The sequence below is a fragment of the Rhinatrema bivittatum genome, chromosome 10 (genome assembly GCF_901001135.1).
Source record: "Rhinatrema bivittatum chromosome 10, aRhiBiv1.1, whole genome shotgun sequence".
In the NCBI taxonomy this organism is placed as follows: Eukaryota; Metazoa; Chordata; class Amphibia; order Gymnophiona; family Rhinatrematidae; genus Rhinatrema; species Rhinatrema bivittatum.
In genome coordinates this window covers 70,247,599-70,273,418 of record NC_042624.1, presented here as the reverse complement: position 1 = coordinate 70,273,418, position 25,820 = coordinate 70,247,599, and the positions used below count along the sequence as shown (strand labels likewise).

The window sequence follows — 25,820 nt, the reverse complement described above, 5'->3', positions numbered from 1 at the left end:
TGACCAAGTTGACGCTTTACAGATGTCCAAAGGAGATACTAAATGTAATTCTGCCCAAGAAGCAGCATGTGCTCACACCTATTTAGGCAGAGGAGTATCAGAATCCACACCAGCTGCCATATGACTTCTTTAATCCAACAGGCCACAGTTGCTCTAGAAACCACTTTATCCTTCCACACACTACCATACAGAACAAAAAGATGATCTGATTTTCAGAAAACACTAGTGACCTTAAAGTACCTCAACAGAAGCCTAACATCCAGAGTGTGAAGAGCATATTCTTCACCATCTCAAAGATTATTAAATGAAGGCAGAGAGACAGTGATTCAAGTGAAAATCCAAACCCACCTTCGGCAGGAAGGAAAGAACCATATGAATTTGAATCTTATCTTTCAAGATCAACAGGAATGGTTCCCTGCAAGAGAGCTTGCAATTCCAAAACTCTGTTGCTATTTGTTCCACAAGAAAATAGTGTCTTCAACATAAGCAGTCTTAAGGAAATAGACAAGAGGTACAAACTGTCAAAAAGGACAAAACCAAATTCAGGACCTACGACAGAGCCTGAACCCTCAGTGGAGGTTTAATATGCTTCACGTCCTGCAAAAAACAAGGCATATCAGGACCTCTCTCCATGAATTGCAGTACCATGAAGTACTGCCCTACAATATAATTCCCAGCTCTGGATGCCTCCCCCTCCTGCCAATAGGAAATCACCATTACAGAACTCCTCACCCCCCCCACGCGCCAAAATTTCACGGCATAGTTTCACACTGTTGCCTCCCTGTGCCTAAGACTGCAGGCTCTGCAGATCACAGTTTTAATCCCACGCTATGCAGCCAGCACCATTTTGCTGACAATTCTCATTCCCTAAAGGAAAAATATGGCCTCAAAATAAAACATGGATTTCTTTGACTCACCCTGCTAAAGTTGCCCCAAACGAGCCCTTGACACTTCCTCAATATCACCTCCACCACTAAAACAGTGAGACTTCTCCTCTCCTTTTACTTTTTTTTCCCCCAATTTATTTCTGCCAATAGCTGAACAATATTCAAATTAAAGGGATAACAGCACAGATAAAAGAAAAGGAATAAGGAGGGGGGGAACTTGGAAAATTAATTAATTGGGGAATGAGGGAAAGGAAGGATCTATCAACCCCTTGGAAGCACCCTAGTCCTGTCCCATTCAGAGGGAGGGAGCACAAGACTTTTTTTTTTTTGCTACCCTAAGGACTCTGCTCAACTACAGTAGAGAGAATTACTTTCACCTCCCCTCCACAATTTCTACAGCACAGGATGCTTGTCTACCATCTGCTGGAGATAGAACATTAGCAGGCTGGTGTCAGCACAGATACATCTAAGGAATGACATCAGTAAGCCCTTTGATCTCTATCTCCATCTGGTAGAGATAGAGATCCAACTACCAGATGGATCTCTATCTCCATCTGGTAGTTGGCGAGCATAACCCACTTGTCTGGACTACCCTGACTGGATGAAAAGAACAGTAGTATTATGCCTCAAATGTACACATAATAGTGGAAGAATCCAAAAAAGCAGTGACCTTTCTTCCAAGTAAAATTAGATCACTGCAAACAAATGAATCTGACAAATTATCCTGCTATATACCCCTTGCCAACAAGTCAGGGAACAAGAATTTGCTATTCATTTCATAAAATCAAACCATTCTGGCCAGTCACATGCCTCAGTCTGCTAGGGCATTAAGTGGTTAAGGCAGCATTTCAATGCAGCTTACTTAAAAAGCTGACAAAGGATTCCCCAAATTTAGTACTAAAATACAGTGTGGCACATTTGTAAGTGAAGGATGTTTTCTCTATGTTTCTGGGTTATGCTTGCAACAAAACAACCCTTCCATCTTCTCTGGTGATAGTTCAAGTTACTGTGCTCTCGCTGGGTTTTGTTTTGTAATATGCTTCACATAATGTAGCCAAGTCTACAACACTAAGAAAAACCGTGAATCACAGAGTAAGCAGTTTATTTTTCGTTAAGTTCATTTTTTGAAATTGTACAGCATTATACTATAGCACTATATGTCCATAGGGAGCAGAGCATATCAACCTAAAGACCTCTAACTGAATCCTTTTAAAGAAAGCTGATGTAGTCATGTCTCACACTTTTAAAGAAGTTAAATTCCCCTTTTTCAAAGGGAAAGCAGGTTTATTTTGCAGATTATACTTTTGAACAGTGTTTTCCTGTATATAGCTGAAACTTAATATTTGAGTCCTCTGCTTTTTCCATGTTTTCTTCATTATAAACATCCCTTTAAACTGCCACTCTCCATCCACTACCCAGCTCACCAGATTCACTGCTATAGCTTTGCTCATTAGTTTTATTAAAGCCAACCAAGTGGGAAACATTAGCAAAAATAAATAAATAAATAATTTAAATAAAGGATGTCAATTTGAGTTTTAAAATGTGATGTGAAGGGTTTTATTTTTGAATAGCTTCAAATGAATCTGACAAATTATTATTTGAATAGCTTCAAATCCCACATCAAATCGCTCCTAAAAGGGGGCTTCTATAAACTTCAAACCCTCAAAAAACTGAAGCCTCTCCTCCACGTACACGACTTCCGTACCGTTATGCAAACCACCATGCTATCAAGACTTGATTATTGCAACTCACTGCTAATAGGCCTTCCCTCCTCCTCAATCAAACCCCTCCAAATCTTACAAAACACCATGGCCCGCGTCCTCACAAACTCAAGAAAGACTGATCATATCACTCCCATACTTCAAGACCTCCACTGGCTCCCAATCACCTATCGCTCTCAATACAAAACACTCACTATCATACATAACACACTTTACAAAAATAATTCCCCATGGATCGAAGATATGCCACACTTCCATCAGACCAACCGCCCCACCAGAAACTCCCTTGCTGGCACCCTCTACACCCCTTCACTCAAAATTGCTCACCTCACATCCACCAGAGAGAGAGCCTTCTCCATTGCCGGCCCCACCCTCTGGAACTCCCTCCCCACCGAGCTCCGACTAGAACCATCACTTAATCAATTCAAAAAAGGAATCAAGACCTGGTTATTTAAACAGGCCTATCCCAACACTTCACAACCCTAGCACTGTGACTCTATCACAACACTCTTACCTCCCCACCCCCCCTCAGTTTCCCCCTGCCCCCCCATACTCCTCCCCCCACCCACCTCCACCACCTTCCTTCCTCTAAGCAGCTTCCTTTACAGTTACCAACGCACCTTTCCCACCTCTACCCACAGCTCCCTTGTACAGTTCCACCCCCCTCCCCCCCCCCCTCTTTTCCCTCTCCCTCGCCTCTTGTACAATTACTCATAATGATCGCCATATCACGTATATGACACCCCCCTCCTACACCACCCTACCCTCCATCCCCCCTCCCCATCTTGCCCCTTTATTCCCCTGCCACCCTTGCCTCCCTCAACCCCTCCTCCCCCACCTCCCCACTGCGCTTCACCCCCCACCCCCTCGCACCACCTCCCCTTGTACATAATTAATTTCTGTCTAACTTTGTCTAATACTGTCTAATTTTGTCTAATATGGTTTATTATATGTATATATACTGTCTAATATGTCTAATATGTCTAACATGTCTAATATGGTTTATTATATGGTTTATTATATTTAGTATATGTCTAATTTTGTCTAATATGGTTTATTACATGTAATCTCGTTTAACTGTGACGCATGTTGGCACCACAGTAAAGTTAACTTATCTCTTAACTATCTATCTTTCCTCCACCTATCATTGTAATTTCCTTTCTCAGTTACATGTAAACCGACATGATGTTTTTTTTTTTTTATGAATGCCGGTATATAAAAGTTATAAAATAAATAAAATAAAAAAAATCAACCAGTGCTTTCCTTGTGTTCTCTTCTTGAGCAGCTCTAACTTCCTTTTGTGTAGCCTAGAGATTCTAGTGTTTCCTCTGACCATGGCTATAATTATAGGGTGGAGAATAACATAGAAAATGTGACCATTATTATATTACTAAAAAGAAAAGATTCCCAGCTGCAATATAAATTTCAGAACAAGTGTCAGATAAAGCCACCCCCTTATGAAAAGGGAAAGAAGAAACTGCTGAGAAAAGCAGAAACAAGGGGAAAGAGCAAGGGAAAATAAAATTAATAATGGAGAACAAGCTAAAGTACATAGGTCTAAAGCAAGCAATAGACATTTAAAATAGAAAGTGTTTCCACCACCTTTAACAGCGGTTTCTATCATGTATTATTTTAATTACATAAGACCAGATGCATTTATCCTATAGAACTAAAATGGGAAAAGCCTTTAGTAAATTTCGTACTTACAGCACAAAAAGGAAAATTAGTTTCTTACCTGATAATTTTCGTTCCTGTAGTACGACGGATCAGTCCAGTCTCCTGGATTTTGCCCCCCCTCTAGCAGATGGAGACAGAGCAGTTATCAAAACAAACTCCGCCTATAAATAGGCTGGTGCCACCTATAGTCCGGCAGTATTACTCAATGTCAAAGCAGAATGGAAATCTCAAAACCATTATAACTATATACAGTAAAAGAAACAAAACGGTCCACTGAACCTTGAGAACCACTTGAGGACAAAATTCAGAACTCTGCCAATTGGAAATAAGATAATTTATAAGAATCGAGCAGACTCTCCCTTTTTCTCATGCCTGAGATGGGCGGGATTCTGGATTGACCCGTGGTACTCAGGAACGAAAATTATCAGGTAAGAAACTAATTTTCCTTTCCCTGTACGTACCCGGATCAGTCCAGACTGCTGGGATGTACCAGAGCTTCCTTAATTGGGATGGGATCTGGAGAGGCCCGCTCGAAGCACTCCCTCTTCCAAATCTTCCCGCAACTGGAGCCTGAACATCAAGTCTAATGTCTTGCAAACGTATGCAAGGATTTTCACGTAGCCGCCCTGCATATCTCCTGCGGTGATACCATCTGACACTCTGCCCAAGACGCCGCTTGCGAACGAGTAGAGTGGGCATGCAGACCCCATAGGAAGGGATCTACCCCGAAGGAGATAGGCCGAACTAATAGCCTCTTTTAGCCAATGAGCTATAGTAGTTTTGGATGCCTGCTGTCCTCGTTTAGGACTGCTCCACAGCACAAAGACACACAAAACTAATTGGTAACCTCTAGGTAACGCAGCAAAGCTCTGCAAGCATCAAGCTTCCGCAAGTCACCAGCCAAAGGAGCCGAACGGTCTAACTCCGTGAAAGCCGGCAGATCAACCGATTGGTTGACATGAAGAGAGGAAACCACTTTTAGCAAGAAAGACGGAACCGTCCTTAAAGAAACTCCCGAATCCGAAATCCGCAAAAAGGGTTCCCTACATGAAAGTGCCTGGAGTTCAGACACCCTACGAGCCGATGTAATGGCCACCAGAAAAATCACCTTCAAGGTAAAAACTTTTAGAGTCAATCTCTTCAAGGGCTCAAAAGGCGCCGAACAAAGAGCAGTGAGGACTAAATTCAGACTCCATGACGGATAGGGATGCTGAAGTGAAGGACGCAAGTGTTTTGCTCCCTTACGAAAATGAACTACATCCAGATGTACGGCTATCGGATCCACGCAAACAACCAAGCGCCGCCACTTGCACTCTGAGGGAACTACATGACAAACCGTTAGACCGGATTGTAGAAAACACAGAATATGACACCGAAAACCAGGTAGACATCAAGTCTCAAAAACTTTCCATACTCTAACATACGTGAGATTGGTAGAAGTCTTACGCGATTGGAGGAGCGTGGCTACTACAGCTGGAGAACAGCCTTTGCGACTTAACCTCTGCCTTTCAAAAGCCATGCCGCTAGACAGAAGCGACCGACTTCTTCCAAACAAACAGGCCCTTGATGCAGCAGGTCCGGGAGAACTGGAAACTGTAGCAGGCCCTCCAGGGCAAGATTAAGGTCTGCGAACCAGGGATGTCTCGGTCATTCTGGAGTTACCTTGATGACCTCCGTTGGATTGATCTCTATCCGCCTGAGCACTTTGCCGATCAATGGCCAAGGTGGAAAAATGTACAGAAGAACCTCTGTGGGTCAAGGTAGCACTAGGGCATCTACCCCTTCTGCTCCCATGTCTCTCCACCGAGCATAGAACCGTGGAGCTTTGGCATTCCGAAATGTCGCCATAAGATCCATGCTGAGCATACCCCATGAGTTGCAAATGAGTTGAAAAACTCAATTCCCATTCCCCGGGATCGAGACGGTGACTTATAAAGTCTGCCTGCACGTTGTCCACTCCGGGGATGTGAGACGCTGCTATGCTTACCAAGTTTTGTTCTGCCCAGCTGCTCAATTGTTGAGCTTCCATCACCACCGGTTGACTTCTGGTTCCTCTTTGGCGATTGATGTACACCACCATGGTCGCATCGTCTGAGAGAATTCTGACCGACTTGCCCTGAAGAAGAGGATGGAATGCTTGCAATGCCAACCATACCGCCCTGGTTTCCAGTCGATTGATCAACCAGAGAGATTCGACGGGAGACCAAAGTCCTTGTACCAATTTCCCTTGGCATACCACTCCCCAACCAGAGAAATTGGCATCGGTGGTAACCACTTCCAGGGGAACTCCTCGGACTAAACTGTCAGTCACCAACCACCAGTGGAGACTGGATCGCACTGCCTCCGTAAGCGGCAAAGGTAGATGAAAAAGCTCGGAGACTGGGTTCCATCGGGAATGCAAGGCGGACTGTAAAGGCCTCATATGAGCAAAGGTCCAGGGTACAAGTTCTAATGTTGAAGTCATCGACCCGAGAACCTGTAAATAATCTCTGACTCTGGGTGGGTGCTTGAGCATTAAACCTCTTACTTGGACTTGCAGCTTGGAGATGCGTTCCGTCCTAAGAAAAACTCTGCCCTGCTGAGTGTCGAATAGAGCACCCAAATACTCCAATGACTGAGTGGGCTCCAGTCGGCTCTTGGCGAAATTGACCACCCAGCCCAGCAATTGCAGGAGCTGAAGTACTCTCTGAATCGCCTCTCCTGGGCAAGCGCTTTCGATTTTGCACGAATCAGCCAATCATCCAAGTAAGGATGCACCAGCAACCTTTTCCCTGCGGAGATGGGCTGCCACCATCACCTTGGTGAATATCCTGGGTGCTATGGCTAGACTGAAGGGCAGAGCCTGAAACTGAAAATGCTGATCCAGTACCGAAAACCGAAGAAAACTCTGGTGGTCTGACCGAATGCCTATATGAAGATCTGCTCCGTGAGGTCTAAGGATGCTAGAAACTCTCCCTTGTGCACCGTGGCAATGACTGACCAGAGCATCTCCATGCGAAACCGGGGGACCCGGAGACATCTATTTACTTTTTTCAGATCCAGAATTAGCCGAAAGGATCCCTCTTTTTTTTTGGCACTATGAAGTAAATGGAGAAACTGCCTTTCCTGCTTGCCTCCGGAGGCACTGAGACCATGGCCCCTAGTTGCAGAAGTCATTGCAAAGTGTCCTGCACCGCTCTTCACTTTGTTTCGTAACTGCTGGGAGAAATTAGAAATCTTATTCTCCCCAGAGATTGGATCATATCTTCCAGGTCTTTACCGAAAAGTAATTTGTCTTTGAAGGGCAAGGACCCTAGCTGTGACTTGGAGGAGACATCCACCGACCAGTTTCTCAAAAGAGGAGCCTACGAGCTGAGACAGCTGAAACCATGGATCTGGCCAATGTGTACAGTAGATCATGTAGTGCATCCGCGCTGTACGCCAAAGCTTCCAGACTACCTGCCTGGGCCGCCTCTTCATCTGATAAGGCGGCGTTAGCTTGCAACCGCTGAATCCAGTGGAGACCCGCTCGTAAGGCGAAATTGCTGCAAATAGCCGGATGCACTCCCAGTGCTGAAACCTCAAAAATCCTTTTAAGTTGCACCTCCAAATTCCTGTCTTGCAGGTCCTTGTGTGCTGTAGCTCCAGTAACCAGGATCGTGGTCTTCTTGGTAATAGCGCACACTGTCGCATCTAACTTGGGTACTCAGAGCAACTTTAAAGCATCCTCTGGCAGAGGATATAGCTTGTCCATGGCTTTACACACTTTCAATCCCAGGTCCAGGGTATCCCATTCCCAGAAGAGCAAATCTGTAGCCGAGAAATTAAAGGGAAAGGAAGAGCAGGGCCTCTCAGACCCAGCAACACCGGATCCATAGCACCCTGTTTAGATTCCTCAGGGGGACCTTCAATGCCCAGTTCAGCTAAAATAGAAGGAATAAGGGGACCCAACTCCTCCTCTCTAAAGAGGCGCACCACCTTAGGGTCATCCCCTTCCGCAGCATGCGCCCCACGCATTGTGCCTTAGTGCTGTAAGTCAGGGTCTACATCCACCCCCTGTGGGGGCTTGGGCAGTAGGTCTAGGTCATCTGGATCATAATCCTGACTAGAAGTATCTGTAGTAATCTGGGGAACCCCTGACTGACGGGGACGCTTAGGCTGAGCAGGCTCCGCACCTCCCTTAGAGGTAGATCTTTTCTTAGCTGAGGGCTAAGATCCTTGAGAAACAACCTTTTTACCAGACTGCAGTTTCACTAACTGCTTCTACTTGTAAGCTTTATGAAGCAATAACACAAATTGTGACAAAAAAGAGGAAGAGGAGGAGTCAGAGGCCCCCCTCGAGGCTATCCTCCATTGCAGGGAAATTAGGCTGTAAAGGTTCCCTGTCCCTTGGGAAACCTTGCTGGGGAGAAAGAGGAGGAGGTAAAACCCCCTCCCCCAGCGCTGCACTAGACAACCCTGAATGACTGGAAAATGGTCCCCCGTTCCCATACTGAATGGGAACTGATCAGCCTTAGAGTGAATTGCAGCAGACATCCCAATCGGAACTGGGGCAGACTTTGATTTAACTAGTTTTGCCATTTTAATATTATTTTTTTTTGGCTCCCGACAGCCCCTGCCCCCCCCGGATGCAAGCCGAGCAAAGGCCCTCCCTGGAGAGCCGTGCACAGACTGACCTGCACACGTGGCAAACGGACGAACGCGGCATCGAGTCGTGACAGGAAAATAAAGACAAAATTAAAGAAAATTCAATGAATACACAGCAAAACGAAAGGCAAGTACCGCGCTGCGACAGGGAGTGAAGGAGAGAGAGCCGGCACGAGAGAAAACGAAAGCAAAACTTTTTTTTTTAGATTATAAAACTTGCCCGGCAATGGTCCAATGTGCTGATCCCGTCGGGTGGAGTGAGCTGGGCTCCCCGGTATCGCACCCAGCTGCTGAGAAGAGAAGTAGGGCCCTCGACCCTGTGAAGCAGCTGCCTCAGACCAGCATGGGATGGCTCTCTCAGAACCTAACGACCACCTGGGTGGCTTACGACCACTGTGCTGCCAACAAGCTCCTTTCTGTTATATTCTTTTTAAATAAAGCTGAAATAATCCAGAATCAAAAAGACAAAAAAGTCCCCTAAACTAACTAAACACAAGATAATCAACTTAGGCACACAGCCCAGACTGTAGGTTTGGCACCTCTACCATCTGCTGAAGACAGAAGAATACTGCCGGACTGTAGGTGGCACCAGCCTATTTATAGGCAGAGTTTGTTTTGATAACTGCTCTGTCTCCATCTGCTAGAGGGGGGGCAAAACCCAGGAGTCTGGACTGATCCGAGTACGTACAGGGAATGGATTTTACCAAAATAAATACAGTGTTAATATTTGAAAGCAATGCCATTAAACCCCAAACAGTTCACCCTGTTAAAAGTATTTTGGATCAATACATTCACACTTTTTTTTTTTTACCTGGATACAATGCTGGAACCATTGTAGAGGTCGCTAGCGTATGACAAGGTGGCGAGAGGTCTGACAGAATTGTAGCGTGTGAACTTGGACAAGCATTCCTGGAACTCATCTAACTGATTTGTGGTCCTGCTGTCATCTAAGGAAGGTATTGACATGGAGAAGATGAGAATTATACAGTTATACTGAATTGGAGCAAAATAGCAATACAAAAAATGATATCTAAAAAGTACTCTAGAGTATCACTAGGTGCAAGCCCTATTAAATTAACTGCTCCAACAAGTATTTTTTGCTTTTGCAAGCTTTTCACCACTGAAACAGATGACAGCAAATTTCCATTTAGATTCAGACTACTAGCTCAATTGCGTTACTAAAAATTACCTTATATAAATCTAAAAGCAAGTTTGCTTACCGTAAACTGTATTTTCCGTAGATAGCAGGATGAATTAGCCATGCTGTTTGGGTGACAGACGGTGCTCTCGTGGACACTGTTACAGGAAGCAAAGCTTCAAATGCTGCTGCGTCTGCGTGGATCTTCCCACGCATAGCGCATCAGTCTCAGTAGTATTGTAAAGCTGAACAAACGGCCATGACGTGAGTAGTAAGGTTAGATAAGACATGTCCAAGGAGGAGGGAGGGTATGCATGGCTAATTCTTCCTACTATCTACGGAAAACACTGTTTATGGTAAGCAAACTTGCTTTATTCCAGTCGATTAGCAGGCTGACTTAGCCATGCTGTTTGGGAGTTCCAAGCTCCGGTAAAGAAAAAAGGAAAATTGATGGACAGGAGTGAGTTCTCAGGTTAGTACGCCACCCCTGTACACCCATGCAGGGTGTCCGCTTCTCATTTATTTTTTTTACCCTGATTTCTCAGTGGACATGTCTGTCCTCCCCACCCCATGTGACAACATTGCATGTCCCAGTCTGCTGTCAGATGCTGCCAGTTGATCTAGGCAGAAGTGAGAGGTGAAGGTATGGATAGATGACCAGGTAGCCGCCTTGCAAACGTCCTCTATCGGTATGTGTCTGAGATGAGCAATGGAGGATGCCGCAGCATGTACTTGATGCGCTCTGACAGACCCTGTAGCATAGTGTAGGCAGATTCATGGCAGAAGCGAATGCAGTCTGTAATCCAATTGGAGATCGTCCTCTCGAAGACTGCTACACCCCAGTGAATTCGGATTAAAGGAAATGAATAGCTGTGAGGAGCGACTGTGGTTGAATTTGGACTGCAAAAGAGCTCTAGCCTATTATAGAGTGTGGATCAATGCTTTCCTGTTACTATGAGGTTTGGAAAAAAGATAGGTAAGGAAATAGTTTGATGTGAAACATTGAGACCACTTTCAGGAGAATTTGATGTGTATTCTGAGCACCACTTTGTCATGGTAAAATTGTAGATAGGGCAACAAGTGTAATAGGGCTTGACGTTCACTTACTCGACGAGTCGAGGTGATAAGCCACCAGAAAACCACTTTCAAAATAAGCTAATTCAAATGGGTGGTCTGAAGTGGCTCGAAGGGAGTCTTCATAAGCGCAGAGAGGAGTATGTTCAAATCCCAAAGCACTGGTGTAATTTGAACTGGGGGATGAAGGTTGAGAAGCCCCCTCATGAATCGAGATACCAAGGGATAGGGAGCCACGGAAAAGTCCCGTTCACTGTCGTGGTAGGCAGCTATAGCACTCAGATGACCTCTGATGGACAAAGTGGCTAGACCAGACTGCAAGACATGCAGTAGCGGGTCGATACAGTAAAAAACGCAGGAGAGCGGGCAAGCGCCCACTCCCCCGGCATGCGCACAGAACACTCCTGTGTGCGCAATACAGTAAATAATTTTATTTAAATTAGGCCTGGCAGTAAAAAGAGGAACTAGGGACACTAGCGCGTCCCTAGTGCTTCTTTTCGGACAGGAGCAGCAGCTGTCAGAGGGTTTGACAGCCGCTCAAATTTGCCGGCATCTGTTCTCAAGCCCGCTGACAGCCACGGGTTCGGAAACCTGACGCCAGCAAAATTGAACGTCCAGTTTTCAACCCACAAGCCGCCGGCCTATTTCAAAAAAAATTTTTTTTTTTTTTTTTTTTTTTACTTTTTTAAACTTTCAGGACCTCCGACTTAATATCGCCATGATATTAAGTCAGAGGGTGCACAGAAAAGCAGTTTTTAATGCTTTTCTGTGTACTTTCCCGGTGCCCGGAGAAATTTGCGCTTGGCTGCACATTTTACTTACTGAATCGTGCGGGAATACCTAATAGCGCCATCAACATGCATTTGCATGTTGCGGGCGCTATTAGGTTCATGGGGGTTGGATGCGCATTTTGGAAGTGCTATTACCCCTTACTGAATAAGGAGGTAAAGCTAGCGAGTCAAAAATGCGCATCCAAATGCCAGCTAACAGTGCGCTCCGACGGAGCGCACTGTACTGTATATCAGCCTGTAGGTAAGCAAGGAGTTCACTCTGTGTCGAGGAAGAGGGGGAAACTAGGTTGTCCCTGTACGATTTGACATATCTTTTCCATTTGAAGGAATAGTTCCTCCTGGTGGAATGTTTCCTGGTGGCTATGATGACCTGTTGAATGCTTGGATAAAGAGCTAGCTATTGAAAGACTTGCAGTCAACATCCAGGCAGGTTGAGGGAAGTGTGAAGAGGATGAAGAGAACCGCCATCTTGTGTCAGGAGATATGGTGCGTGACAGAGGGATATTGGTCGGTCCTCAGAGTACTGCACCAGATATGCGAACCAATGTTGTCTTGGACAGGCTGGAGCTATGAGAATCATTCGAGCCTTGTCCAGAAGAAACTTCTGCACTGTTTTGGAGATCAGAGGAATCCGAGGAAAGGCATACAGAAGACCGGCTGACCAAGAGAGAAGGAAGGCATCCCGTACCCTTCAGAAGTAGTTGGGGCAGATTGAGCAAAAGTCTGACTTTGTGGTTATCCTCCGGGGCAAAGAGGTCTAGACAGGGGAGATCCCACTTATGGAAGATTCTGTTGGCTACTGAGGGATTTAGAGACAATTTGTACGGGTGAAATACTCTGCTTAGGTGGTCCGCGAAAGTGTTTGCTATCTCCGGCAAATATGTAGCGTGAAAGGTTACTGAGACACAAACTGCTTATCTGCAGAGAATCCAGGAGCCTGATCCTCCCTACTAGTTCACATACAACATTGCCACCTGACTGTGTGGATCATGAGGGTATGACCTTTGAGCAGATAGGAAAAGGCTCTGAAAGCATACCTTATTGTTCTGACTTCTAGGAGGTTGATTTACGAACATAAGAACATGCCATACTTGGTCAGACCAAGGGTCCATCAAGCCCAGCATTCTGTTTCCAACAGTGGCCAATCCAGGCCATAAGAACCTGGCAAGTACCCAAAAACTAAGTCTGTTCCATGTTACTGTTGCTAGTAATAGCAGTGGCTATTTAAGTCAACTTAATTAATAGCAGGTAATTGACTTCTGCTCCAAGAACTTATCCAATCCTTTTTTAAATACAGCTACACTAACTGCACTAACCACATCCTCTGGCAACAAATTCCAGAGTTTAATTGTGCGTTGAGTGAAAAAGAACTTTCTCCAATTAGTTTTAAATGTGCCACATGCTAACTTCATGGAGTGCCCCCTAGTTTATTATCCGAAAAAGTTAAACAATCGATTCACATTTACCCATTCTAGACCTCTCATGATTTTAATCACCCCTCAGCCCTCTCTTCTCCAAACTGAAAAGTCCTAACCTCTTTAGTCTTTCCTCATAGGGTAGCTGTTCCATTCCCTTTATCATTTTGGTCATCCTTCTCCATCACAACTATATCTTTTTTGAGATGCGGCTACCAGAATTGTACACAGTATTCAAGGTGCGGTCTCACCATAGAGCGATACAGAGGCATTATGACATTTTCCGTTTTATTCACCATTCCCTTTCATAATAATTCCCAACATTGTTTGCTTTTTTGACTGCCCTAGCACACTGAACTGATGATTTTTAGCTAATCAGGTTTGTAACCTAATCCGTTGTTTTATCAATGAAACACATATGTAAACTGTCATAGATTGTATAAAACATGTAAACCGTTGTGATGGCGATACTGAACGACGGGATATAAAACCCAACAAATAAATAAATTTCTGTTTGTTATCCACTATGATGCCTAGATCTCGTTCTTGGGTGGTAGCTCTTAATATGGAACCTAACATTGTGTAACTATAGCATGGGTTATTTTTCCCTATATGCATCACCTTGCATTTATCCACATTAAATTTCATCTACTATGTCAATGCCCATTTTTCCAGTCTCACAAGGTCTTCCTGCAATTTATAACAATCTGCTTGTTATTTAACTACTCTGAACAATTTTGTATCTGGAAATTTGATTACCTCACTTGTCGTATTTCTTTCCAGATCATTTATAAATATATTGAAAAGTAAGGGTCCCAATACAGATCCCTGAGGCACTCCACTGCCCACTCCCTTCCACTGAGAAAATTGCCCCTTTAATCCTACTCTCCGTTTCCTGTCTTTTAGCCAGTTTGTAATCCACGAAAGGACATCGCCACCTTTCCTATAACTTTTTACTTTTCCTAGAAGCCTCTTATGAGGAACTTTGTCAAACGCCTTCTGAAAATCCAAATACACTACATCTACCAGATCACCTTTATCCACGTGTTTAACTCCTTCAAAAAAGTGAAGCAGATTTGTGAGGCAAGACTTACCTTGGGTAAAGCCATGCTGACTTTGTGCCATTAAACCATGTCTTTCTATATGTTCTGTGATTTTGATATTTAGAACACTTTCCACTATTTTTCCTGGCACTGAAGTCAGGCTAACTGGTCTGTAGTTTCCCGGATCGCCCCTGGAGCATTTTTTTAAATATTGAGGTTATATTAGCCACCCTCCAGTCTTCAGGTACAATGGATGATTTTAATGATAGGTTATAAATTTTTACTAATAGGTCTGAAATTTCATTTTTGAGTTCCTTAATAACCCTGGAGTGTATACCATCCGGTCCAGGTGATTTACTACTCTTCAGTTTGTCAATCAGTCCTACCAAATCTTCTAGGTTCACCGTGATTTGGTTCAGTCCATCTGAATCATTACCCATGAAAACCTTCTCCGGTATGGGTACCTCCCCAACATCCTCTTCAGTAAACACTGAAGCAAAGAAATCATTTAATCTCTCCGCGATGGCCTTATCTCTACGTGCCCCTTTAAACCCTCGATCATCTAACAGTCCAACTGACTCCCTCACAGGCTTTCTGCTTAGGATATATGTTTTAAAAAGTTTTTACTGTGAGTTTTTGCCTGTATGGCCAACTTCTTTTCAAATTATCTCTTAGCCTGTCTGATCAATGTCTTATATTTAACTTGCCAATGCTTATGCATTATCCTATTTTCTTCTGTTGGATCCTTCTTCCAATTTTTGGTAGGATTGTTCTATCAATGACTCCAGACCTTGAGTTTTGTATTGAAGGAGATGAACCCCCCACCCTTGCATGGTGGTATCTGTGATAAGGACAAGAGTGTGGGATGGTTCCTGTAGGGTGACCCCCACATTCAACACTTCCGGTTGTAGCCACCAATGAATGTCCTTACATATGGAGTCAGAAAGGGTTATTTTCATTATCATGGGCTAAAGATACTGTTTATGCATCTGTGAGTCATGCATCTTAGGGTACTCTGTGACAGCTGTCGAGTGATGTGGTGCCGGCACCATCTTGGGCGGTTGTGCCAATACATCATAAATAGCATGGTCCATCCCAGCGGATGAGCCATCCGATGCTTGTGTGGATAAGGCGCATCAAGATAGCGACGCAAGTGGGTTATCAGGCCGATGCTTTGAAGTGTTGGACAGCGCTTTTGATGCAGTTTTTCAAGGAGGTCTATGTTCAGCCTCCAAACAATTTTATAGGTGCTGAAGCGACCTTTTCACCCACTTTTGACTTGATTTTTTATTTTGCTTGTGGCTCCAATGAGGAAGGTCGCTGAGGGATTTGCCATCCACCTATGGCGAAGATTAAGTCGAGCGTCATGGAGAAGGCACGTAGGAGCCGGAGCAGCTTGCTTCCTTTTCATGGAGCTGTACAATTTCTCAGCCCGCTGTTTTCTGGCCCTCAGGGACATGCGAACAGAGTCCCTGCAGGACCTCTTGTCGTGGTCTGGGCCTAAACAAAGATAACAGTAATTGTGATTGTCAGTGACGGACATTGTGTGTCCACACTGGCAATATTTGAAGCCTGGTTTATTGGATATCGCACAGCACTAAAAAGTGCTGTTGTAGGATCACTGATGCAAAGGACATAAGTAGTATGAAAAAACACGGACCGCACACAGAGACTGAAGGAGGAAACATAAAACACATCCGTGCCCAAGTGTGGAAAAAATAGCGCTGAGGAGACTGATGACGTGCTACGTGTGGGAAGATCTGCACAGACACAGCAGCATTCGAAACTTTGCTTCCTGTAACAATGTCTGCGAGAATGTCAACGATGTCAACCAAACAGCATGGCTAATTCAGTCTGCTTATCGACAGAAAACAAGCTACTTAAGCTCATGGGGGCAGGTTCCTGCCCCCATGAGCTTAAGTGTTGGAGCCTTACAATGTGGATCAAGCTGCGTCTGGATCTGAGTCATGGATTTTGGACCTGCCAAAAAATGGGTTTTCAATCCTGCAGACTACAAGCTGCCACAGCCAAGATGAAATATAAAAATATATCTAAGCCATTGTGTACTCTCCTATGAATGACAAATGTTCTACAAGAATTAGCATCCAGCACTCCCAGTGGTTTTTTTTTTTAATTTTTTATGTATTTCAATATTATGACAAACCACAATCCATAATGAATATAGTCTTAGAAATATAAATCAAGTAACAATTATACAATTATTAATCCTAATATTCATAAGCAATATTTAAAGAAGAAACATCTCATGAAGTTATTCATATCAAGAGCAATATCAGAGGAAATTGAACAATTGAAATGAGTAATAACAGGTATTTTCCTATTTTGTCTCTAGCTCTACAGTCTCACTCTCCTGGGGATGAGAATCTAAGAATACACATAGTTGTGACATTTCAAAAAAGTGTAACTTCTGTTGTTGGAAAGTTATTTCACATTTACACGGGAATTTTAACATTTTTCCTCCCTTTCCTTCAACCTCTAATCTTAAAGCTAGGAACTTTTTCCTTCTATCTTGAGTTTGCTTAGATAAGTCGGGATATATCCAGACTTTACCTCCATGAAAAGGTAGCAATCTATTTCTCATGTAGGACTTAAAAACTACATCCCTGTCGCAAATGAAAAAGACATGTAAAACAGCTCTATTTGTAATGACTGTTGTCAACCATTGATGCAATTACTCCTGTTAAATTTAAAGAGTTCTGGTCTTCATTTGTGCCCTGCATAGATAACCTCTTAGGCATTACATAATAAATTGGACACTGTTGGAATAATAGACTGGGGAATTTAAGATTTCTACAAGATACTCTGAACATATACGGTGATACCAAATCATGTTTTGGGAAGTTCATTACTCTAAGATTTAGATATTTAAATGAGTTCTCCAAGACTTCTAATTTTTTATCATAGAGTATCTCTGCACAGGTGAACTTCTGTTGCCAAACTTCCAGATTATCAAGCCTCTTCTCTACTAGATGAACTTTCGCATCCATATTTGACATAGATGTTTCAGTATTCCTAAATCGATGGTTTATATCCATTGTTATCTTCGTAAGGTTTAATACTGATAACTCCAAGGCTTTTATGGCATCCCATATTGTATTCATAGTTATTTTAACTGGTTTTGCCAGGTGCAATGGTGAAAACTCTTGTATTCCTAATTCTATTTTCCCCTGTGTGACAGTTTCCTTCTCCTTTCTCTTGAAAATAGTTATGCAATTTTGAAAAATCAGATGTACTTTGAAGAGGTGGAGGAGGAGTACTTGGGGCACCGAGACTCAAGGTGGTTTCAGTCAGGGAGGACGGTAGTTGCTCATTGCCTCCTCCAGTGACCAACTGCACCGGTACTATTCCTGTTATAGAGGCAAAGAAGATTGGGAGAAGAGGCTGAGAAGGCTCAAGTACAGGGGAAGAGGTAGACATCTCCCTGACTTTTGCCTTACGTTTGGTGTGTGGCATTTTTTATTTTAGAAAATTTGTCAATAAAGCCTCGTTTCCCTCCTTACTAGCCCTTACTCAATATAATAAAGATAACTTCATGAGAGGAGGCTTCTGTGAGAGGGGTACAACTGTTTCACAAGTACTCACTTTTAGATCTTGAGGTCTTCAAAACATCTCAGGAAAATCATTTGTAATAAGTTCTAAACGCAGTTTTGCAAAAACAAAGCCGTGCGCCCCTTTGGCGCCGCTGGGCATCGAATCTTAAAACGCAGTAAGTCCCGCCTCCCGACGTCACTAATACGGAAGTCCTGCTCCACAGCTGTTAATTAGGTCCCGAGGAAACTGAATTGAGGTAATGAGCCCCTCCAACAGTGATCCCTCTCACCTCCACCTCACCGGGTCACTGCTGGGCGCCGGATCTTAAAGCACAGTAAGGCCCGCCTCCTGACATCACTAATACAGAAGTCCTGCTTCACAGCTGTTAATTAGGTCCCGAGGAAATTGAATCGAGGTAATGAGCCCCTCCAACAGTGATCCCTCTCATCTCTACCTCCAGCAGCACTCCCAGTGTTAAGTTGGGAAAAGGGCTGTACTGTTTAGCTTGTCCAGAGAACAGCACTACAAAGCCAAAGGAACAGAGAGACCATGTAAGGAAGAAAAGATGCAAATTTGGTGGTTTGCTGGGCAGGGATGGCCAGGAGCTGGAGTCAAGACGAGAAGGATGCATCTGGCAGCTCTAGAGTCAGTTCTATTCCTGAGGAACTAACTATCAAGAGGGAGACACAGAAATCTTCACTGAGGAAATAAAGAGCTATGAAGCAACAGCAACTGTGAGCTACATGTAAGATCCCAACAAGGGACAGAAGAGCCAGGAGCTGAAAGACAGACAATTCCTTTCCAGAGATCACCCTCCTAAGAAACCAAGTAACTTATGGTTTACTTGGTACTAAATAGAAAGTGGGCCTGGTTTCAATCTCTTACAGAAAGACTACAGTCCATTAGCTTCTCTTTCCCAGCTCTCTCATGTGGCTGTAATTGCCAGCTTGGGTTTATGCTAATTCTGAGAATCAGCAAGACTCATACAGATTCAGTGTGCACAGCCACGAGCCAGTGCAGATAAGATACAACAGCTTTATTATTACATCTGTGTATAATATATTGCTCTGTGCTTTCATTTCATTATCTTTCTCTTCTAGTTCTAGATATTGTATATTAATTTGCTTTCTTGCTATTGGTTTGCTTTAAGATTCCAGAGACAAAAAAAAACCCACCAAAAAAAGAGAAACATTCCAGCATTTTAATTAGTATCCCTCTCTTATTGTATTTAGCTGTCACTATTAATCTCTGTTTAGATACTAATATTGTGGCATAAAGTGGGAAGGATCATTTAATAGTGAAGGACAAGTAAAGTTCCAGTAAGTGTCCTGCTTAAACCAGCTTGACCAAGGTTTAACTGTTTAACTCCCTCCCACCCTACCCCTCTGCCCACCCACCCCTAGGTTTGTTTTTCTGATATAGTCTGCCTAAATTCATAATTGGCAACAAGATAAATTCATAGATTGGTATTTCCTTAGCTGTTAACCATCAAATAAATTACCAAAATGAGGACTATCCAATGTAGCAATTGTGGAGCCTTTATTCTGAGGGAAATCATCTGGAAATTTAGGGCTTGCCTCATTTGTGCAGAACTCTCTTTCTTGAAAAAGGAGCTGGCTGAAGTTAAAGCTGAATTAGCTTCAATAAAGAAAGTCTCACCCACTTTACATTATTCAGGAATGAATTAAACATTACCACAGAAAAACCAAATGTCAAGAAAAGAGATATACAATGGGCTCAGGTAGGATAAGACCTGTGATCCATAGACACCCGTTCTTGATAGCTGTGCAGCCACAAGTCTACTCCCCCACTCACACAGGGCATTAAGGAACTCAAAAAACCAACAGGATTAGTGGGCTCTGATAGAATTAGACCTGTGATGCAGAGACACACACTGTATCAAGTGCAACAAGTACAAAAAGCCTTCTCTGTATTAAATACTGAAGAAGTTCTTGAGAAAAAGATTGAAGTGTTATCTGAGAATAGAGAAGAAACCCAATGCATACAGAAATTCCAGACCAGTAACCAAAGGAGAAAGCTCATTGTGCTGGATGACACTGTCAGAGGCACTAATCTTTTCCTTTGCACAACTGCAAAGGGAAAGGGTGAAATGAATAACAAAACTCAACTAAAGTCACAAAAGGAGTCCAGGAAAACCCTGATAAACACCTATTTTTAGTACCTGCCAAATACACCTAATAGCCTGAAAATAAAGCCCTACATTTGCAATTCATAAATCCCTAAGATAAGAAGCTCTAATTATATCTGACAAACAGAAGTACAATGAATATCTATCACACAAGAATTGGTAGACACTTTTTATACAAATATCTGGCAATGCCAAATATACATTGCAGATCTATACTGGTTCAAAACTTACCTGTGATTGTAATCCCCTTTACAGATCTGTTTTAATGCCTTGAACAAGCACTCAGTCAATGAAATGGTAGAGAAGCAGAGGTCATATGCTTCTTATGAGCACAAGTTTCACACAACAGCTAAGTAGTGCAATTTTGAAACCGTTTAATAGTACAAAAGAGTTGAGGTTAGTATTAAGAAAGATACTTGAACCAATTGTTTATAAGGGTTGCTATTTTGGGGGTGTAAAGTTGTTCTTAAAACAGACCACAACAGTTCAAACCCTGCATCAAGATTCCTTCCATAGCTTTGATCCTTAGTAGCCATAATTCACAGCCTGTTCACATAAAAGTATTCATCAAGTTCTGCTGTAACAAATACACATCTATACCTCCCTCCTAGGGCTTCTTCGTGATATTTCATCAATACCTCTCAGACCAAGTCCCTACTATGTGACTGGTTTTTACTGAAACAAAGTCTTGTAAACTCTGTAGTGCACAAAGTGAGAAGTTTTCTTGGCGATACGTCTGTGGTTTCAGGGGCTGGGACTGAAAAACGTTTTAGAAATATCAGAAAATAAAGGCATGATCAGTTCAAAAAAGGAATACCCTTAACCTTGAAAACATTTTCAATAACCAGTCCTTGTCAGAATCTAAAGCACATTTGATCATTGTAGAAGAGACAGCCAAGTCCCTGATGTTATTTTTGTATGTACAATTGCGATCCGCTAAGATCTTTGGATCAGCGGAATATAAATATTGTAAATTTAAAAAAAAAGGTTTGTAGAGATGTAAGGTTCATACCTGAGACACGAGACATTCTGGTGGAGAAATAGCATTGTTCCAGGTCCTCAAAGTGTGCAGTGAGTCGCTTCCGACGAGATGCCAAAGTACTGTTGTACCAGGGTTGTTTTTTTGTCTGCATGAGGATGGAAAAGAAAGCATGTTTTAATATCTAACAAAATGGAGAACACTGATCATAACCACTTCAATAAAGGTCCTGTTTTATTGCACAATATTTAATAAATTTACTTCACCACTGGTCAAGTAACCAGAGAATATGTAAGCCAAGTTTTTCCACATCCACAATACGAATACACCCCCATCTGTAATGTACTGTGATTAGATCCACAGAAACACAGGACTGCAGAGATACAGACCTTTAATAGAGGTGACAATATCTGTTTCCCTTAGTTACTACCAAAAATGAAAACATTCAGCATATAGCAAGCGCCAGTTTCCTTACGAAATACTTAATATTTGCCATTTTGGTCGTCAGAGAAAGCAGAGTTGCTTACCTGTAACAGGTGTTCTCACAGGACAGCGGGATGTTAGTCCTCACATATGGGTGACATCATCAGGATGAAGCCCAATCATGGAACAGTTTTGTCAAAGTTTCCAGAATTTTGACTGGCACCTACTGGACGTGCCCAGCATAGGATCAACCCTGCAGCCAGCAGGGGTCCCCCTTCAGTCTCGTCTTATAGTAAAAGTACATGCGAAAAATAAAATAAATCGTAATCGAACCCTACTCCGCGGGGTGGCGGGTGGGTTTTGTGAGGACTAACATCCTGCTGTCCTGTGAGAACACCTGTTACAGGTAAGAAACTCTGCTTTCTCACAGGACAAGCAGGATGGTAGTCCTCACATATGGGTGAGTACCGAGCTGAGGATGCCCGAGCAATGCACCAAATGTACCCAAAGACGTGCAACAGGCACAACAACAGGGGTGGAAATTTGGTAGAGGGCATCCTGAACCCTGCCGGGTTGGCGGAAGGATGTTGGTACCTCAGTTCGTAAATAAGTTGCGTAGCACAGACTGGCCAAAGATGGAATCTTGTCTGCCAGCCTTGTCTAAACAAAAATGGGCTGCGAAGGTATGGAGAGAGCGGCACAGAGCGCAGGTGTGCTACTGATGTTGCCATGGCCCTGACAGTGTGCTTTAACACGGTCTTGAAGCGGAATGCCTGCCTGTTGGTAACAAAAGGAAATACAGTCCGCTAACCAGGAGGAGAGAGAGTCTGCTTACCCACAAGTTTGCCCAATTTGATGGGATCAAAGGAAACAAACAATTGAATGCCCTTCCTGTGGGCAGCTGTATGGTCTACATAAAAAGCTAGAGCACGTTTACAGTCAAGGGTATGCAGAGCCCATTCTCCTGGGTTTGAGTGGGGCCTGGAAGAGAAGGTGGGCCGTATAATGGATTGATTGATATGAAACTCTGATACTACTTTAGGCAAAAATTTAGGGTGAGTGCGAAGTACTACCCTGTCATGCAGATGTTTAGTGTAAGGTGGGTAGGTGACTAAGGCCTGTAACTCACTAACTCTGCTAGCCGATGTGATCGCTAACAGAAAAATCACTTTCCAAGTGAGATAGCGGAGATCACAGAATTGGAGAGGCTCAAACGGCAGTTTCATGAGCTTTCCCAAAACCATGTTGAGGTCCCAAGAAGGGGCCGGAGGGCACAGTGAAGGTTTGAGGTGAAGCAAGCCCTTCAAAAAGCGTGTGACAAGGGGTTGTACTGAAATAGGTACATCAGACACCTTTATGGAAGGCGGCTACCACACTGACATGTACCCTGATAGACGAAGTTTTGAGGCCTGACTGACAGGTGCCAGAGGTAGTCCAGAAACTTCGGTGTGGGACAAGTGAAGGGATTGATGGACATGGAAGTACATCATCCCGTAAACCTGTTCCATTTATAACGATAAGACTGCCTCGTAGAAGGCTTTCGTGAAGCTACTAGGACACGGGAGACCAGCTCTGAAAGGATAAGAAGTTGAAGTATTTACCTTTCAACATCCAGACAGTCAGGGAGAGGGCCTGGAGGTTGGGGTGAAGAACGCAGCCATTGTTCTGAGTGATCAGAAGCAGGTCCTTCCCCAGAGGAATGTGCCGGTGTATCAATAGGTCATAGAGAATTGTAAACCAGACCTGGTGTGGCCAATGAGGGGCTAAGAGAATCATTAGTCCCCTGTCCCTTCGCAACTTCACGAGAGTCTTTGAAATGAGTGGAAGTGGAGGGTATGCATAAAGGAGACCGCTGGCCCACAAGAGGGAGAAAGCATCTCTGGGCTGGCAGTGTTGGCTACGAGTGAGAGAGCAGAAGTTCCCTACTTTGTGGTTGTGAACTGATGCAAAGAGGTCTATGTGATGGTAACCCCAACGTTGGAATATTGGGGTCCACTACAGTGGGGTTGAGGGACCACTCGTGCATTGAAAAGTGCGACTCAACTTGTCTGCCAACACATTGTCCACTCCCGGCAAGTAGGTGGCCCTGAGATATATCGAGTGGGAAAGGGCCTCCGCCCATATCTGTGCAGCTTCCTGACACAGGAGGTAGGAGCCCTTTACCCCTTGCTTGTTGACGTACCACATGGCCACCTGGTTGTCGGTTTGAATCAGGATGACCTGGTTGGAGAGGTGATCCAGAAAAGCCCTGAGAGCATATCTGATTTCACGAAGCTCCAGGAAATGTATCTGGTGTTTGGCTTCCTCTGGAGACCAGATGCCCCGAGTTTGCAGATTTCCAACATGTGTTCCCCAGCAGAGGTTGGAGGCATCTGTTGTCAAGGTTATTTGAGGTTCTGGAATCTGAAATGGGAGGCCTTGTACCAGATTGGATTGGTTTGCCCACCAAGCTAGCAATAGATGGAGCTGTTTGGTGATGTGGATTGTGGAGGACATTGGCTGAGAAGACTGAGTCCACTGCATGACTCATGGCAAGGCGAGCCATGGGAGTGACATGCACTGTGGAGGCCATATGACCCAATAATATCAGGAAGTGACGTGCAGTTGAATGTTGTTGAGACTGCAGTCGAAGGGCCAGAGAAGTGAGAGTGAGAGCTCGATCCTGAGGTAGGAAAGCTTTCACTCTTAGAGTGTCCAAGTCAGCCCCTATGAACGATAGAGTTTGTGAAGGAACTAGCCTCGATTTTTGATAGTTTATGAGAAAACCCAGGTTGGTCAGGGAATGTAAAGTGAGGTGAAGGGATGTCAGTGCGCCTTGCTGAAAGGGAGCCCTGATCAACCAATCGTCCAGATAGGGGCAGACATGGACACACTGACTCCTGAGGCTACCACCATGAGGCACTTGGTGAAGACGCAAGGGGCAGATGCTAGGCCGAAAGGTAACACTCTATATTGGAAGTGTTTTGGGCCTACTAGGAATCGCAGGAATCTGCGATGTGACGGAGTAATTGAAATGTGCATGTAGGCATCCTGAAGGTCTAGAGAGCAGAGCCAGTCTCCCCTTTGAAGAAGGGGAAGTAGAGAACCCAAGGTCACCATCTTGAACTTTTCTCTTTGTAGGTATTTGTTCAGAGTGCGAAGATCCAATATTGGGTGCACCCCACCTGACTTTTTTGGTATCAGGAAATACCTGGAATAGAACCCTTGCCCCTGTTCTGAGAGGGGCACTGGTTCTATTGCTCGGGATTGGAGGAGAAGGGAGACCTCCAGCCCCAAGAGTGGTGAATGGTCGGATGTTCCCCACGTCAGCAGAGGCGGGGAATCCAGTGAGACAGAGAGAAAGTTGAGGTGGTAACCTTTGGACAGCACTGCAAGTACCCACTGATCTGTGGTGACTGTGTGCCATAGGATGGAGAAGTGGCACAACCGGCCGCCGACCGGAATGGTCGGGAGTGGAAGCTGGGTACTGCTCTCTAGAAAGGAGTCAAAAACCTGCCGCTGGACCTGGTTGAGTGCTGGCTGTGACATCTGCCCTCTAGGCTTCCTAGGTTGGCCTTTTTGGTAAGGCTTAGAAGGCCAACCCCTGGAAGCTGGGGGATAGTATCTCCTCTGCAGATAGAATTGTCTTAGTGTGGGGACATGGTGCTCTTATAGATCATGGAGGGGGGATCTCTTAGAATATACCTAGGCCTTGGGGGTGTGGTGTATCATATCAAAGAAGGAATACTGCTGAGACATGCATTCCGATGGATATTGTTGGGGTAGGAAATAGGGATGGGGTAAATGAGAAGAATAAGATACAAAATGGATCCTAGATGCTTCTAGATCCATATATATATGGTTTTACATGAATATGAGTAATAAACGGTTAAGATTGCATAGATTTGCCTCCGCTTAGCTCATAACAATTACGGTGAAACTACAATGTCTTGTGATGTGGAGGCATTATGATGCTTGTTATTCTGAACCGAAGATATTTTTTGTGTTATGTTATAGCTGTTTTTATCTATGCGTTGGTTTATTTGTGCAGCTCTGTACCTTATATTCATGAGGATCTAATAAAGCTTTTAAATAATTAAAAAAAAAAAAGAAGTGTCTCTTAGAATCCCTCTTAAAAGATCTTTTGGATGAAGAGGGATCAGAAGGCAGTAAGGAGAGCTGGCGCAGTGTCTTGGTGGTCCTTGAGCTGCGCCACTGCTTCTTGAATCTTTTCACCGAAAAGATTATCCCCGGCACAGGGCAAATCAGCCAATCTGTCTTGTACCTCTGGTCTGAGGTCTGAAGATTTCAGCCAGGCCCATCTCCTTACACTGATACCGGCTGCCGACACCCTGGATGCGGTGTC

At 43.9% G+C, this 25,820-nt stretch overlaps 1 protein-coding gene across 2 annotated transcripts in view; it reads right to left on the bottom strand.

Annotated features, from left to right (window-relative positions):
- The window catches only part of COP1 (COP1 E3 ubiquitin ligase), a 440,422-nt gene that overhangs the window by 324,228 nt on the left and 90,374 nt on the right, over nt 1–25,820 (bottom strand). For both annotated transcript variants that reach the window (XM_029618041.1, XM_029618042.1), the window contains exons 10-11: nt 21,086–21,200; nt 9,723–9,858 (exon numbers count right to left, since the gene is read on the bottom strand). In XM_029618041.1, the coding sequence (XP_029473901.1) occupies nt 9,723–9,858; nt 21,086–21,200 (251 nt within the window). The remainder of the gene's footprint in view (nt 1–9,722; nt 9,859–21,085; nt 21,201–25,820) is intronic.